A 16,586-nucleotide genomic window follows, 5' to 3' on the forward strand; every position below is an offset into this window, starting at 1 on the left:
TGTTTCTATGTGATATACAGCTCAGGGCTCTTTCACACGTCCTAATATTTCCGGTACCGGAAAAAACAGTACCGGAGATACTTGTCCTTGTGCACCTGTTTGGCAGCCGTGTGCCGCATCAGGAGCACACGTACCGGTGCCTGGGAATCAGCGGTACAGTTAGTGCTGTTCCAAAGCGCCGGGTCCTTAACAATGCCCTCATCATTATTCCCTGTTGGCGCTGCAATCAGCACCAGCAGGGGACAATGATGAGAGTAGTAGTCTGCTCCCGCAGTGTCCAACTGTAAAAATAAGAATAAAAAAGAAAAATCCATATATTCACCTGTCCAAATATGTCCCCCGCAGTAATCCATGCAACCGCTCACACGGAGGAGGCGGGGAGAATGACTCCTGCAGCTGCGCTGAGCTCAGTGAGTGACAGGACACCGCTTGCTGAGCGCAGCTCCGGGCACGAGCGGTCGCATGGATTACAGTGGGGGACACTTAGGACAGGTGAGTATAAGGATTTTTTTATTTTATTCTTATTTTTACAGTTGGAGATAGCAGGAGCAGACTGCTACTCTCATCATTATCCCCTGCTGGTGCTGATTGCAGCGCAAGCAGGGGACAATGATGAGGACAGCGTTCAGCACATGGGGCTTGGGAGCAGCGCTAACTGTACACTGATTCCCAGGCGCCGATACTTGTCACACTAATGACACACGGATGTCATCCACGTGGGATGCTTTGCGGCCCGCGCAGCAGGTAAAAAACGGACATGTCAATGTGTTTTGCCCACGGACACACAGTCCATAGAAACATACTGATATGTGCACAGACCCATTCATTTGAATGGGCCTATGTTTGTCAGTGTCTTCAGTACGTGTGGAAACTGTCACCACATGTACCAGACACACTGACATGTGAAAGAGCCCTCAGACGAAGGAGTATACGGCTGCTTCTAAAGCGTTAATGTGCTAGAAGAAATAGCTGATTTTTAATGGTTTATCTGCTATGGAGAATAGAGATGATCAAAAAGATTTTCGGGAGGTATATACTTATACACTATACGGTGTGACAGAGTCACTGGTTTTATATGCAAGGGGAGGTATGTGTCACTCAGGATGCTCTCCTGTCTGAACTAAGACCTACGGAATTTCTGCCAGCATGTTATATGCTGGGGGTTACCTCTTTAAAAGGGTGTGGTTTTATGGGAATGACGTAGAGATGGGAGTGAAGTCATTCCCCATACCTCCCCCTCAGGGTGTCACTGAACAGGATTTAAATGTTCAGTCAGTTTATTTTCCTGTATGGAGTGTGTGGTCTGGAGATTGAAGTCTCCAGGCTGTGTGTGGCTGATGCCAGAGAGCAACACCCGAGGAATGGTGTTGCTGAAACTTCACAGGACTATCTGCAGCCGTCAAAGGCCCTGCTGGCTAGATGACTCTGTTATATTTCATCTTTTGTTTTCCCCTTAACCCCAAGAGGGACTGTTTATTTTATTGGGACGCTGCTGGAGTTTATTCCGCACAATAAACCCGCAGGAAGTTTACCCAAACCGTGTGTCCTGTGTCTGCCTCCGGAGAGCCGAGCAAGTCGCTTTACCACAATGAATAGAAGTATTGGCACACCTACGGGAGTTTTTATGACTTCCCATTGTAAATCTATAGACATAAATATAGAGTTAGTCCCTCTTAGCTGCCATAATGGCTTCCACTCTTCTGGGAAGGCTTTTTACAACATTTTGTCTCTGTGTGTCGCTAAGAACTTTTTCCCATTTATCCGACTCACAATCTCTGCTGTAGTTTATCCCAAAGACTTTCAGTGGGTTTAAAGTCAGGGCTCTGTGCGGTCAGTCATGTTCTTCCACACCAAACTCACCCACCCATGGACCTTGCTTTGTGCACTGGGGCTCAGTCATGGACAACAGAAAAAGGAATTTCACCAAACTGATTCCATACAATTGTCCAAAATGTCTTGTTAGGTTAAGTGCCCACGTAGCGTTTTTGTAGCGTTTTTGCGGTTTTACGGTTGTGAAAACGCTTGTAAAACCGTCTGCCATGCAAAGCAATGTGAATTCGGATGTGCTGTGCACATGATGCGCTAATTTGCGCGCCGAATTCGCATTGCGTTGCAAAACGCAGCATGACCATTTCTACCGCGATTACGCTGCAAATTCACGGCCATTGAGGAACATTGAAATGCAGCAAACCCGCCGGTATATGTGGATTTGCTGCGTTTCAATTAAATTCAATGGCTGCGAATTTACAGCGTAATCACGGTGCGTGTGGTACCCGGGATGAAGAGGAGACTACAACTCCTCTTCATCCCGGCTACCACGCGGTGAAAAAAAGAAATAAAAAAAGTTAAAAATAAACAAAACCTGTATATTCACCTCTCCGGCGGTCCCCAGTCTGCTCCCGGCCACGTCCTCTCTTCTCAGTGGCCCGCTGTGTACTGTCAGGACCTGTGGTGACGTCATTTAGTCACCTGATGGTCACGCGACCGCTGATGTCGGCGGTCAGGTGATGGTCGCGTGACCATCAGCTGACTAAATGACGTCACCGCAGGTCCTGACAGTACACCGCGGGACGCCGAGGAGAGTGGACGCCGCCGGGAGCGGACTGGAGGAGACCGGAGAGGTAAGTATACAGGTTTTTATTTATTTTTAACGTTTTGATTCTCTTTTTTTTTTTACTATAGATACAGCATTTAAAGCATCAGTTGTTCACACATTATAAATCCATGCCGGTTGCATGGATTTATATAGTGTGACCAACTTGTCAAGCCCTTTTCCAAGTGATGCTCAAAATCGCTTGGAAAACTGCTTGAAAAAACGCATGCGAATACGCATGTAAAAATGCTTATAAAACGCGTTTTTTTCTGCCAGAGAGAGGCAAAAACGCTCCGCATCAAATCTGCTACGTGGGCACATAGCCTTATACTGAAACATTAAAGGGGTTTCCCATGAATGAAAGTTCATTTTATAAATTGTCTGTGTCTGACCATGTATGGAACATACCACATCTCCTGGGCAGGGGAGGAAGCAAGAGACAATACAGACATTACATCAGGGGATCACAGAGGGTTCATTTTGTGAGAATATTTCACTGCCTGTTTTTAAACAATATTTTACCTCCCAAAATTAATCCTCTGTGATCCCCTGATGTAATGTCTGTATTGTCTCTTGCTTCCTCCCCTGCCCAGGAGCTGTGGTATGATCCATACATGGTCAGACACAGACAATTTTTAAAATGAACTTTTGTTCGTGGGAAAACCCCTTTAAGGTTTCATTTCACTGGAACTAAGGAGCCTAGGCCGACCCCTGAAAACAACTTCATGGCATTATCTTTCATCCTCCAAACTTTCCAATCTCGTGACACCTGCCACAGCCAGACTCATCCATCAGACTGCCAGACAGAAGTGTGATTCATCACTCCACGATCATGTTTCACTGCTCCAGAGACCAGTGGTGATGTACTTTATACCACTCCATCCTGTGCTTGCCATTGTGCTTGGTGATGTAAGGCGTGAATGCAGCTGCTTGGTTTTTGCTGCTGATGTTAATGACAGAGGAGGTTTGGACTCTTATACATTATGGACCTCGGCACTCGGTGAACCCGCTGTGTAACTCTACGTGGTCTCCGCTTTGTTGCTCTGGTCTCTTCCACTTTTGATATCACTCACAGGTGATGGTGGAAAATTTAGAAGGGAAGAAATATCATAAACTGACCGAAGTCTCCTCTTCCAGAACCACGCTGGTATCACTGAGCTCTCTAGAAAAGCCCAATCTATCAGAAATGTTAGTAAAGTCAGAGCATGTGGCTACAGTCTGGGCTTAATACACCTGAATGATAAAAAGCGGAATTCAATAATTAATAGGTGTGTCCAAATACTTCTGTCCATATGGTGTATTAGTAATTGGCCAAAACCATGTCCCAACACATTTGTTAAAGTGGCCAACCCCTCCAGTATATTGACTGTGACGCTTTTTGCTTTTTTGTACTGTTTGTATTTCTTAATGTCTTCTTTTTTTCTTAGTCAAGTATGAAGAGCTGTATTGCTTTTCATTTAATCCAAAACTGGACAAGGCCGAGCGGGAGGAAGGATGGAAGCTAATTGACTTGAAAGAGGAATATATCCGAATGGGCGTACCAAAAAGCCAGTGGCAGCTCAGTGATGTAAATCGTGACTATCGTGTAAGTAAAAGCAATCGCTTAGTAGATCAAACCAGATATTTCAGAGTAAAGGGATCTTTTTCCAGCAGTATGAAAAAGAAAAAAGTTGAGAAACCACGTCAGTGGCCCGGCCAGCAGATTTTCCAATTGATTGGCGTTGTTGATTTCATATATACAGTATGCAGATTTCCACTGCAAATAATGATTTCTAATCTTAAAGTCTTCCACCTCAGCACTTCTTGGAAGTCTCCTCTCTTATATGTCCCTGTACAAGTGTAGTCGGAGGTCTTTACTCCATTGATCACTCGCCTCTACCTTCCAGGGCTCTACGAGTGCCAATGAAGGGGCAAGCAGAGTGTTTCCCCCTCCCTCGTTCCTAAAGGGAATGTGTCATCAAAAAATTACTTATTGTTTAAATCAGGTTTTTGTGTTAAATGTGTTTTTTTTTTCCATATCACAGCAAAGGATATGCAAAGGGAAGTGGTGCAGGGTCAGCTGTGTTATCGCCTATTCTGATAGGTAACACCTTCATACACAGGATCTACCAATCATTGTCATCCTGCCTCTGCTGATAAGGAGGCTGCTGAAAGCTCTTACTGAAAGGACAGAAAGTATGAGTCTAAAAAGTCTCAAGTGGCTATTGTGAAAATTGCAAGATTTCTACTTTTGTTTTTTTGTTTTTTAATACAGATAATGAAATCCCCCCAAAAATATTGTAACATAGTTTTAAGGTTGAAGGAAGACTAAGTCCATCTAGTTCAACCCATATCCTAACATGTTGATCCAGAGGAAGGCAAAAAAACCCATGTGGCAAACTCTAAGCTCCACATTGGGGAAAAAAATTCCTCCCTGACTCCATACGACAATCAGACTAGTTCTCTGGATCAACGCCCTATCAAGGAATCTAGTTTTTGTAACCTGTAATATTATACTTTTCAAGAAAGACATCCATGCCCTTCTTAAATTTTACTAAGTACCCTATATTTATTATGCAACTTTGCTTTACATTTATATATAATTATGGTAGGGTATGAGATATATTTTTGTCTTGCTTCTTTTTTGCTAGTGTGAACATGCCTCTGTTTCTTGTATGTCTGCCATCTTAGACCTCAGTTCACATTGTCTGGTTTTTTGACTTGTTTGCATTCTGTGCAATTTAAGGGTGTGGCATGCCCTTTGTTGAGCTGATTGGTATATATGTAGCTTACCACGGGCCTAGGTGGTCTGGAGTTGGGACCCGGTCCTATTTGTCTACCCTTTTATATGCATTACTTCAACTTTGATATACAGTAAGGTTTTTAATATAGGCAGTATAGGTACCGTCCCAATTTAGGGTCACCTTGCCGCTGGTGGGACGGCTTGTATACTTTTTTTGATCAAAAATAGTTCACTAAGTACCCTATATTTATTATGCAACTTTGCTTTACATTTATATATAATTATGGTAGGGTATGAGATATATTTTTGTCTTGCTTCTTTTTTGCTAGTGTGAACATGCCTCTGTTTCTTGTATGTCTGCCATCTTAGACCTCAGTTCACATTGTCTGGTTTTTTGACTTGTTTGCATTCTGTGCAATTTAAGGGTGTGGCATGCCCTTTGTTGAGCTGATTGGTATATATGTAGCTTACCACGGGCCTAGGTGGTCTGGAGTTGGGACCCGGTCCTATTTGTCTACCCTTTTATATGCATTACTTCAACTTTGATATACAGTAAGGTTTTTAATATAGGCAGTATAGGTACCGTCCCAATTTAGGGTCACCTTGCCGCTGGTGGGACGGCTTGTATACTTTTTTTGATCAAAAATAGTTCACTAAGTACCCTATATTTATTATGCAACTTTGCTTTACATTTATATATAATTATGGTAGGGTATGAGATATATTTTTGTCTTGCTTCTTTTTTGCTAGTGTGAACATGCCTCTGTTTCTTGTATGTCTGCCATCTTAGACCTCAGTTCACATTGTCTGGTTTTTTGACTTGTTTGCATTCTGTGCAATTTAAGGGTGTGGCATGCCCTTTGTTGAGCTGATTGGTATATATGTAGCTTACCACGGGCCTAGGTGGTCTGGAGTTGGGACCCGGTCCTATTTGTCTACCCTTTTATATGCATTACTTCAACTTTGATATACAGTAAGGTTTTTAATATAGGCAGTATAGGTACCGTCCCAATTTAGGGTCACCTTGCCGCTGGTGGGACGGCTTGTATACTTTTTTTGATCAAAAATAGTTCACTAAGTACCCTATATTTATTATGCAACTTTGCTTTACATTTATATATAATTATGGTAGGGTATGAGATATATTTTTGTCTTGCTTCTTTTTTGCTAGTGTGAACATGCCTCTGTTTCTTGTATGTCTGCCATCTTAGACCTCAGTTCACATTGTCTGGTTTTTTGACTTGTTTGCATTCTGTGCAATTTAAGGGTGTGGCATGCCCTTTGTTGAGCTGATTGGTATATATGTAGCTTACCACGGGCCTAGGTGGTCTGGAGTTGGGACCCGGTCCTATTTGTCTACCCTTTTATATGCATTACTTCAACTTTGATATACAGTAAGGTTTTTAATATAGGCAGTATAGGTACCGTCCCAATTTAGGGTCACCTTGCCGCTGGTGGGACGGCTTGTATACTTTTTTTGATCAAAAATAGTTCACTAAGTACCCTATATTTATTATGCAACTTTGCTTTACATTTATATATAATTATGGTAGGGTATGAGATATATTTTTGTCTTGCTTCTTTTTTGCCTTCTTAAATTTTAGTAGTGAATCACTCATTACATCATCATGCGGCAGAGAGTTCCATAGTCTCACTGCTCTTACAGTAAAGAATCCCCGTCTGTGATTATGATTAAACCTTCTTTCCGCCAGACGTAGAAGATGCCCCCTTGTCCATGTCTCTGGCCTCAGAGTAAAAAGATCAGTAGAAAGGTCTTTGTACTGTCCCCTCATATACTTGTACATAGTAATAAGATCACCCCTAAGCCTTCTTTTTTCTACAGTAAATTACCCCAAGTGTAATAACCTGTCTTGGTATTGCAGACCCCCCAGTCCTCTAATAACCTTGGTCGCTCTTCTCTGCACCCGCTCTAGTTCAGCTATGTCTTTCGTATACACCGGAGACCAGAACTGTACACAGTATTCTAAGTGTGGTCGCACTAGTGACTTGTATAGAGGTAAAATTATCTTCTCCTCATGAGAATCTATGCCTCTTGTAATGCATCCCATTATTTTATTGCCTTTGCAGCAGCTGCCTGACACTGGCCACCAAACGTGAGCTTGTCGTCCACCAATACACCCAGGTCTTTTTCAGTGACAGTTTTACCCAGTGTTGTATAATTATATGCTTAATTGTAAATTTTATTTCCTCTGCCCAAGTGCATTACCTTACATTTATCCCCATTAAAGCGCATTTGCCATTTATCAGCCCAAGCTTCTAGTTTACATAGATCCTCCTGTAATATAAAATTGTCCTCCTCTGTATTGATTACCCTGCAGAGTTTAGTGTCATCTGCAAATATTGAAATATTACTCTGTATGCCCCCTACAAGGTCATTAATAAATATGTTAAAAAGAAGGGGGCCCAATACTGACCCCTGTGGTACCCCACTGTTAACTGAGACCCAGTCTGAGTGTTTTCCATTAATAACCACCGTTTGTTTCCTATCACTGAGCCAATTCTTAACCCACATACATATATTTTCCCCTATCCCCATTGTTCTCATTTTATGTATCGACCTTTTTTGTGGAACCGTATCAAAAGCTTTTGAAAAGTCCATATACACAACATCCACTGCATTTCCTTGGTCCAGTCCAGAACTTGCCTCCTCATAAAAACTGATCAGATTAGTTTGACAGGAACGGTCCCTCGTAAACCCATGTTGATATTGGGTCATGAGGTTATTCTTCTTCAGATACTCTAGTATAGCATCTCTTAGGAAACCCTCCTGGATTTTACCCACAGTAGAGGTTAAGCTTACTGGCCTATAATTTCCTAGTTCAGTTTTTGTCCCCTTTTTGAATATTGGCACCACATTTGCTATACTCCAGTCGTGTGGTACAGACCCTGTTATTATGGAATCTTTAAAGATTAAAAATAATGGTCTATCTATGACGTTACTTAATTCCTGCAGTACTCGCGGGTGTATCCCATCCGGGCCCGGGGATTTGTCAACTTTAGCGATTTTTAGACGCCGCCGTACTTCCTGCTGGGTTCAGCAAGTGACATTTAATGGAGAATTTTTGTTATCACTAATCATGTTTTCTGTCGTGCGATTTTCTTGTGTAAATACGGTTGAAAAAAAATCATTTAGCATATTGGCTTTTTCCTCATCCTCATCCACCATTTTGCCCAGACTATTTTTAAGGGGGCCAACACTATCATTTTTTAGTTTTTTACTATTTATGTAGTTAAAGAATATTTTGGGGTTATTTTTACTTTCTCTGGCAATGAGTCTCTCTGCCTCAATCTTTGCTGCCTTGATTTGTTATTTACATAATTTATTTAACTTTCTATATTTATTTAATGCCTCATCACTACCTACTTGCTTTAGATGTCTAAATGCTTTCTTTTTGTCACTTATTGCGCCCCTTACAGCTCTATTTAGCCATAGTGGTTTCCTCCTATTTCTAGCATGTTTATTCCCATAGGGTATATATTGTGCACAGGTCCTATTCAGGATGTTAATAAATGTCTCCCATTTGCTTTGTGTAGCTTTATATCTCAGGATATCGTCCCAGTTTATTGCACTAAGATCATCTCTCAACCGTTGGAAATTTGCCTTCCTGAAGTTTAGTGTCCTTGTAACCCCTCTACTACACATCTTATTAAAGGTTACATGAAAACGTATTATTTTGTGATCACTATTACCCAAGTGACCCCCAACTGGTATATTTAATATGCGGTTTGGCCTGTTGGTTAATATTAGGTCTAGCAGTGCCCCCCTTCTTGTTGGGTCCTGAACCAGTTGTGAAAGGTAATTGTCTCTCATAGTTGTCAAAAACCTATTACCTTTGCTTGAACTACAGGTTTCTGTCCCCCAATGTATTTCAGGGTAGTTGAAGTCTCCCATAATAATGACTTCTCCTTGAGTCGCTGCTTCATCTATTTGCTTTACGAGGATATTCTCCGCTACTTCCATTATTTTTGGAGACTTATAACAAACCCCTATCAGTAATTTATTATTTTGTCCCCCTCCCCTTATCTCCACCCACAGGGGCTCTACATTTTCATTAGATTCACATATATCCTCCCGCAAGACAGGTTTTAAGGATGATTTTACATATAAACACCCCCCCCTCGCTTGTTTGTGCGGTCATTTCTGAACAGACTATAGCCCTGTAATTTAACTGCCCAGTGTCATGGCCCTTGTCCAACCATGTCTCAGATATCCCCACCATGTCATAATTATTTTCCAACAAAATTAATTCTAATTCCTCCATTTTGTTGATGAGGCTTCTGGCATTAGTGTACATGCATTTTATGTATCTCTCTGTACCTCTATTCCTTCTTACTTTATTGACTGTTCTAACCCCAACCCCAATTTCTTTATTTGTGCCCAAGTCACTATTCTGCACTATCGTCCCCACCTATAAAATGAATACCCTCCCCACCAATCCCTAGTTTAAACACTCCTCCAACCTTCTAGCCATTTTCTCCCATTGGCAATATTTAAAAAAATATATGCAAGATAAAAAAAATGATTTAAACAATAAATCAGTTTGATGACACCTTCCTTTAAGTGACCTAGGTGTGACCACAATGTTATTCCCGATGTGAAATATTATACTCAAAAAAAGCACCGAAGGGAGAAATATGAGCATGAAACAGAGGAGAGAGCCCGGATATGTTCAGGTGGGAAATTTTAATACTAGTGAATGATGGCTTCTTCAAGCTCCGGCATCATCTTCTATATTTATGAACTGTACAGGAGCAGCTCCTACATCCTACGGATCTTTGCTTCCATAGTAATTTGCAGGAGGTATGAATAATGTCCGGACCGGAGAAACCACGCATGTGCATGGATGTACTGCCATTATTTAGGATATGATACAGATGGGATTATGGTGTGCCCAGGCTGCATATGTACAGACACTAATGTTACTGGGCCAGATGTATTATTTAGGCCACGGCTCCACTATCAGTATTTGATCAGTATTCGGTCAGTATTTTTTTTCAGGAGTGGGAGCCAAAACCAGGTGAGGAACAATCAGAGAAACGGTCTAATAGAAACAAGTCACCAATTCTGCATTTATCACCCACTCTTGGTTTTGGCTCCCACTCCTGAGAAAAAATACTGACCGAATACTGATAGTGGGGACGTGGCCTTATAATAACTATATATCACGTATGTCCGGTTACATGGTTTATTTGGTATATTTATCTAAAATCAATATAAAATTGTTTCTCATCCAGAATGGAGTTGACACCATAGTGTAACTGCAGTTCTGTATTACTTGTAATTCTCCTTACGGCTTTATATATAACATATGCTGTTAATCTAGTACTATAAGACGAATATAAATGTCTTCCAGGTATGTGATACATATCCCACTGACCTGTACGTACCCAAACCTGCCAGTGTGCCGATCATCGTTGGGAGCTCTAAATTCAGGAGCCGAGGCCGATTTCCCACTCTGTCCTATTATTGCCAAGATAACAATGTAAGTATTAGACGTAGCAGTGTATTACTATTATGCCGAACTATTAAACCTGGCGAAAAGTAACCATTAACGATAGCTGCCCAATTAAATGAATTTGCGACCACGTAATACACTGTCTGACCTTAGTCGCGTCTCCCATCTACAATGCGAATTTGTCCTAACAGCATATGGAAAAAAGATGTTATGATATAACAAGTCTAATCTGACTTGCTTAATAGATTGTGTGACTAGGCCCGAGAGGTGGCGTACCAGCCAACATCCCAGTTGGTAAAATATGGGGCATTGAATTCCTGCCCCAAGACCACCCTAATGTGTATGCCTCCGATGGAAGCCTGCCTGAATATGTCACCAAACTTTTTTTTTGTTACGGATCTGGGTGGTGGAACCTCTGTGCTGCGGTACAAGGAGGGACCAGAGGGGCGTAACGAGGTATCAACTCGGACCGACCAAGGTCGTACGGCGGCTCAATCGACTCCATGAACCAGGGAAGGACCGAGCAGAGGGACCAGGTGCTACTCTGGGGACCGACCTTGTATGTGAGCAGGTGACTCCCACAGGTCAGAAGGCAGGGACTGACCGGTACAGCAGATGAGCACAGCAGGCAGGCTGACGGGTGATCCGGGCAGACGGACTGGCAGACACGGCAGGTAACAAGCAGGAGCCTCCAGGTAGGCGGGCTGGTAGGCACGGCAGGTAACAGGCAGGTGCTTCTAGGTAAGCGGGCTGGCAGGCACGGCAGGTAACAGGCAGGAGCCTTCAGGCAGGCTGGCTGGTAGGCACAGCAGGTGATAGGCAGGAGCCTCCAGGTAGGCTGGCTGATAGGCACGGCAGGTAACAGGCAGGAGCCTCCAGGTATGCTGGCTGATAGGCACGGCAGGTAACAGGCAGGTGCTTCCCGGTAAGCGGGCTGGCAGGCACGGCAGGTAACGGGTAGGTGCTTCCAGGTAAGCAGGCAGACAGAGCCCATAGACAGACTGGTGGACTGGACTGTAGACAGACTGTCGGGCTGGAGAGTAGACAAGCAGGTGGACTGGACTTGTAGTCAGACTGGGGGACTAGACTTGTAGTCAGGCTGGCGGGCTGGACTTGTAGTCAGGCTGGCGGGCTGGACTTGTAGTCAGACTGGGGGACTAGACTTGTAGTCAGGCTGGCGGGCTGGACTTGTAGTCAGGCTGGCGGGCTGGACTTGTAGTCAGGCTGGCGGGCTGGACTTGTAGTCAGGCTGGCGGGCTGGACTTGTAGTCAGGCTGGCGGGCTGGACTTGTAGTCTGGCTGGCGGGCTGGACTTGTAGTCTGGCTGGTGGGCTGGACTGGTAGTCAGGCTAGCAGCGGGACCTGAGGGTTGAAGCAGAGTATAACACACAAAGCTACAACCTTGCACGGGCACCTCCTTTTTGGAGGAGGTTCCCTTTTATATGAGAGGACCTCCGGCCATTGGCCGGGGACTCCTTAGGACAGTGCGCGCGGCCCCTTTAAGAGGGAGGGAGCGCACACGCCCGCGCCCTAAGCACAGTGCCCGGGAAGCTGCGCGTGCCGGCAGCAACAGAGGCAGGAGCGCCGGAGGACGCCGGGCAGGGAGCGCGGCGGTAAGTGGAACGCCGTCTCTGCCTGTCAGGGGTCAGAGACGCCGATACTGCATTTTTAATTGGTGCCCTCTACAAAAAATAGTATAGCCTCAAAGAAATACACAACTGTCCAATTTACATCAAAGGACACCCTTTTGGCATATATCGGGGGTATGTGGATAGTATTATTATTATTTATTATTATAGCGCCATTTATTCCATGGCACTTTACATGTGAAGAGGAGTATACATCTTTGTATGCATCTGCAGCTTCCTGGTGTATGTGTGAACATAGCCCTAATCATCCTGTCACCCCTTTAATGGTTTCCAGGACCAGTTAATAATAGAAGAAGCATAGATGATCAGATGCCCTGCAGTAAAAATGTCAATGTGATGCATAACTGAAATCAGTCTTTTTTTTGGTAGGCCTCTATTTGTAGAAGTAGTCAGCCTCTCTCCGGCTTCAGTGCTCGCTGCCTCGAGGATGAGCAGATGTTACAGGCGATCAAAAAAGCAAATCCAGGAAGTGATTTCCTTTATGTTGTTGACACCCGACCAAAAGTAAGTGTATTTTTAGTGTGCCGCTACAGGCGAGCCTTATATTTTGCTTTTGGAGCCATGTTGGGTATGAAATGGATCTGTATCTCGGCTTCCTTTGTCTTATGTGTAGCCAGTACAAAACTAATCCTGGAGCAGTGCCCCCATTTCTTTGGTGGCATGCTTCCATACCCAGCGCCTCGTATTCTACTGGAGCAGATGACCGGTCGAAAGGTGTATGGTGATCTGGCTGTGTCACCTATAAGTATGATCTGCCAGAGCAATTAAGGGTTAACTAAAATATTCATTAGCGGGCGTGAATAAATTGGGGTCTCCTTTTAATAGTGAATGGTCCCGATCTATTTCTTGAGTCATAACTTGGATTGATTTGGAAAGGATTCTATCACGAAGTTGTGATAGCAAAGGCTTTGCGGCCCTCCTTTATAAAGGTGGGTGCTCAACACGGATTCCACTCCTTTTCTATCATGAAGTTGGTCAGAGGAAATCTGTGGTTCAAGATATCTGTTAAGAACTGTGTAAACTGAGCATTGATTATGAAAATTGCATGTGGAAATATCGAAAAATTTACAACTGCAGTTGCCATCAAAATTATTCACCCATATTGCAAATTTGGCTTATTGGTTAATTGTACAAACTTTCTTCAGCAAACCAATCAAACAAGAAAAATTTAAAACGCTCAACATAACTAATATAACAAATGTCAATGGCCTCCAGTTCAATAATATTCTTAGGTTGTGAAGAGGGTTGTCCAAAAACTTAAGAGAAGATCAAGGAACACTGGAGACATTCTAAGGATGTGGCAAAAACAGGTAACTATCACCGGCTGCCACCAGATTCCTGAGGAGGAAAAACCCTCAAGTGACTGCAAGAAGCCAGCAGCAAGATGTGTAAGGCGCATACTAAACACTGAAAGTCTCTGTGCCCGAAGTCTAAGATGTACTCCTCTACTTACCCAAAAGCACAGGCTCCAGTATGTTGAAACCATATAAATAAGTCACAGAAGTCTTGAGATTCTTTTCTGTGGATTGATGGAACAAAACGTACCTTCTCAAGCCTATAGATGAGCGGTATGTTTGGAGGAGAAAGAATGAGACTTACGCTGAAAATAATGCCCTATCTACATTTAAGCATTATGGTGGCCCAGGGATACCTACAGTGAAGCATGGCGGAGGCTTGAGGATGCCTATAGTGAAGTCTGGCAGTGGATTGGTGATGTTTTGCTTCCTCTGGTATTGGAAACCTGCATCATATGGACGGCAAGATGGATTCAATCAATTATCTGGAAATCCTAGGAGAACACAGCATGTCCTCAGTGAGGCGGCTGAAGTTTGTGTATCATTGGACCTTCTAACAAGACAATTATCCCAAGAATACTTCTAAATCTACTAATTCTCGATTTCAGATGAAGTCCTAGAAGATTCTGTAGGGGCCGTCACAGTTGCCTGACTTGAATACCATAGACGTTCTTTGGTGGGATTATGAGAAGGCAGATGCAGCACACAAACCAAAGAATATTAGTGACCTGGAGGTTGTTGCGTATAAGGAAAGTCTAAGACTCCTCAGGAACGCTGCCTGAAGCATCATGTTTGCAGTAGGTTATAACAGCCAGAGAACGCTCTACTAAGTATTAAATATGCTTATCATGAAGGGGTGAATAATTCTGGAACTACAGCAGTCATTAAGTGTATGATTCGGTTGTGAATTAGGAGAAACCATTTGTTACAGTAGTTGTGTTTAGCTATTTATATTATTCCTTTTTGGTTTATTGTAAACAGCAGATAGTTTAAGTTTTTCGAATAAACCGATTTTGCAAAGGGGGTTGAATAATTTTGATAGTGTCTGAACATGCTTGATGAAGACCTACACAAAGAAAAAAAGATATTGGTGGCAGATGAATCCTTGCGTGTATAACCTTTAGTTCTCATTCCTTTCCTGCTTTGCATTGTTAGATAGGACGTGCTGCCACCTAATGTCTTCTCTGTGATCTGCACTCACCATTTATATTATTTCTCTATCATAGTGAAGTCGATGCAAAGTTCATCTATTTGACTTCCATATAATTGATAAATATGCTATTAAAATGACCATTGCTGTGTTGAAGCGTGAATGTGCCTCTGCTGTATAATTGTTTGGTCGCTGTGGCCAGGGATTGGTGTCTCTTGCTATTTTGTTGTCCATAGCAAAACATTTCTAATCTTACATAACAGTGATAGACCAAGTTTTCTATATGGTGACAGTCATGTGCCCATATGGCTATATACCTTCTTTAGTGCCAGCTATAATCCCTCCAGTAGATACTATATTACATCAGAACATAAGAGCAGTGCCACAATGTTCTTCCCTGCACTGGGCTACCATTGTGTTCAGTCAGTCCCATGTAACTTGCAATAATGGGTGTTATCACTGCTTTTCTATAGCAGACTGATGTAACTGTCGTTAAAGTAAGCTGTGATTTTCTCTATTAAAGGAGTAGTCCCATGTTATTAAATTACTTTATTTTGTTACTTTGAAAATAAGCAAGTTTACAATTGGCTTGCTTTTTCTAGCTGCTGTCATTCTCATGCAATGACAGCTTTCATCTTTCATAATGTACAGCTGGTTTGAATGGAGCTCGGCCTCCAGTGCCTGCACAATAGTTACCAGGAGAGGAGTTAACGCCCAACTTTTCAGTCAGCTCTCTCCAGTTAGATTGTTATACAGCAGTTATCTGATCACCTCCCGACCTCTCAGATCCTGACAAGCTGCTGTTATAAATCTTGCAAAATCACCAACCCCCAGCATTGGCTCCTTCTAGAGTAGGTCTCCTAATCACAGGTCTCACTGAGTGATGTGCTTGTTCAAATGCCCTGTTATCTCTGTGTAAATGCATTGATAGCAGTGTAGACTCCAGAACAAACCAGTGATAGATGAATGTGTTATAGTAGAACTTGTTCTGAGCGTTATAGTTGTAGAAAGGGGGCAGACAGATGGCCGTATTTCTCATGCAAGGATTGCATTAGAATCCGTTGACTGACCATTGGCTCTCCTGACCTCATCATGACAGCTTCTTAGAAATACATAGCACTGTCTCACTCAGGTCAGGAGAGGTGTCGGGCCAGCCTGTGCACTGCGATGTGATCCTCACACGACAAACACGGCCATCTGTCTGCGCCCCAATACTACAAATCTGCTACTTACCAGAACTATCACTCAAGGAGGAGGGCCTGACCTTCTCCCAACAAGGAAGAAGGGGACTGCATATCTGTGAACTGTTCAAGAGACAATTTGAGAATACCCCTTTAAGTACACTAGCAGAGTGTAACAGCTAAGCTACTTCTGCCCAGATTGGGGGGTATTGTCATGTGCCTCCATAGGCAGGGAAAACCGTTGCACCCAAGATGACTGGCTTTCCTGCTTCATTTTGACCCTCATGGTGACTATATATTCTATAATTCTATATTGTGATATACAGGTACTGCATTTTAAACAGTAAGATGCCTATAAGGGATTGACCTAATGTGTGCTAAGATCTCTCTATAGGAGCTCTCGGGGTCTTGGGAGCACCGGTATAATGTGTTAGTCTTCCAGGTAGAGCACTGACTGGCATGTCTGTGTGACTGCAGACTTATGAATCCCCCCAGCGTATGCACTGCACACTGCAGGGA

General features: G+C 43.1%; 1 protein-coding gene across 1 annotated transcript in view; it reads left to right on the plus strand.

Annotated features, from left to right (window-relative positions):
* Nucleotides 1-16,586, plus strand: part of MTMR7 (myotubularin related protein 7) — a 64,934-nt gene that overhangs the window by 17,336 nt on the left and 31,012 nt on the right. The window contains exons 4-6 of the mRNA XM_073645404.1: nt 4,021-4,178; nt 10,691-10,819; nt 12,811-12,945. Coding sequence (XP_073501505.1) covers nt 4,021-4,178; nt 10,691-10,819; nt 12,811-12,945 — 422 coding nt within the window. The remainder of the gene's footprint in view (nt 1-4,020; nt 4,179-10,690; nt 10,820-12,810; nt 12,946-16,586) is intronic.

This window comes from Phyllobates terribilis, unplaced genomic scaffold (assembly GCF_046119375.1).
Source record: "Phyllobates terribilis strain yellow unplaced genomic scaffold, ASM4611937v1 Scaffold_1__5_contigs__length_1240528914, whole genome shotgun sequence".
In the NCBI taxonomy this organism is placed as follows: domain Eukaryota; kingdom Metazoa; phylum Chordata; class Amphibia; order Anura; family Dendrobatidae; genus Phyllobates; species Phyllobates terribilis.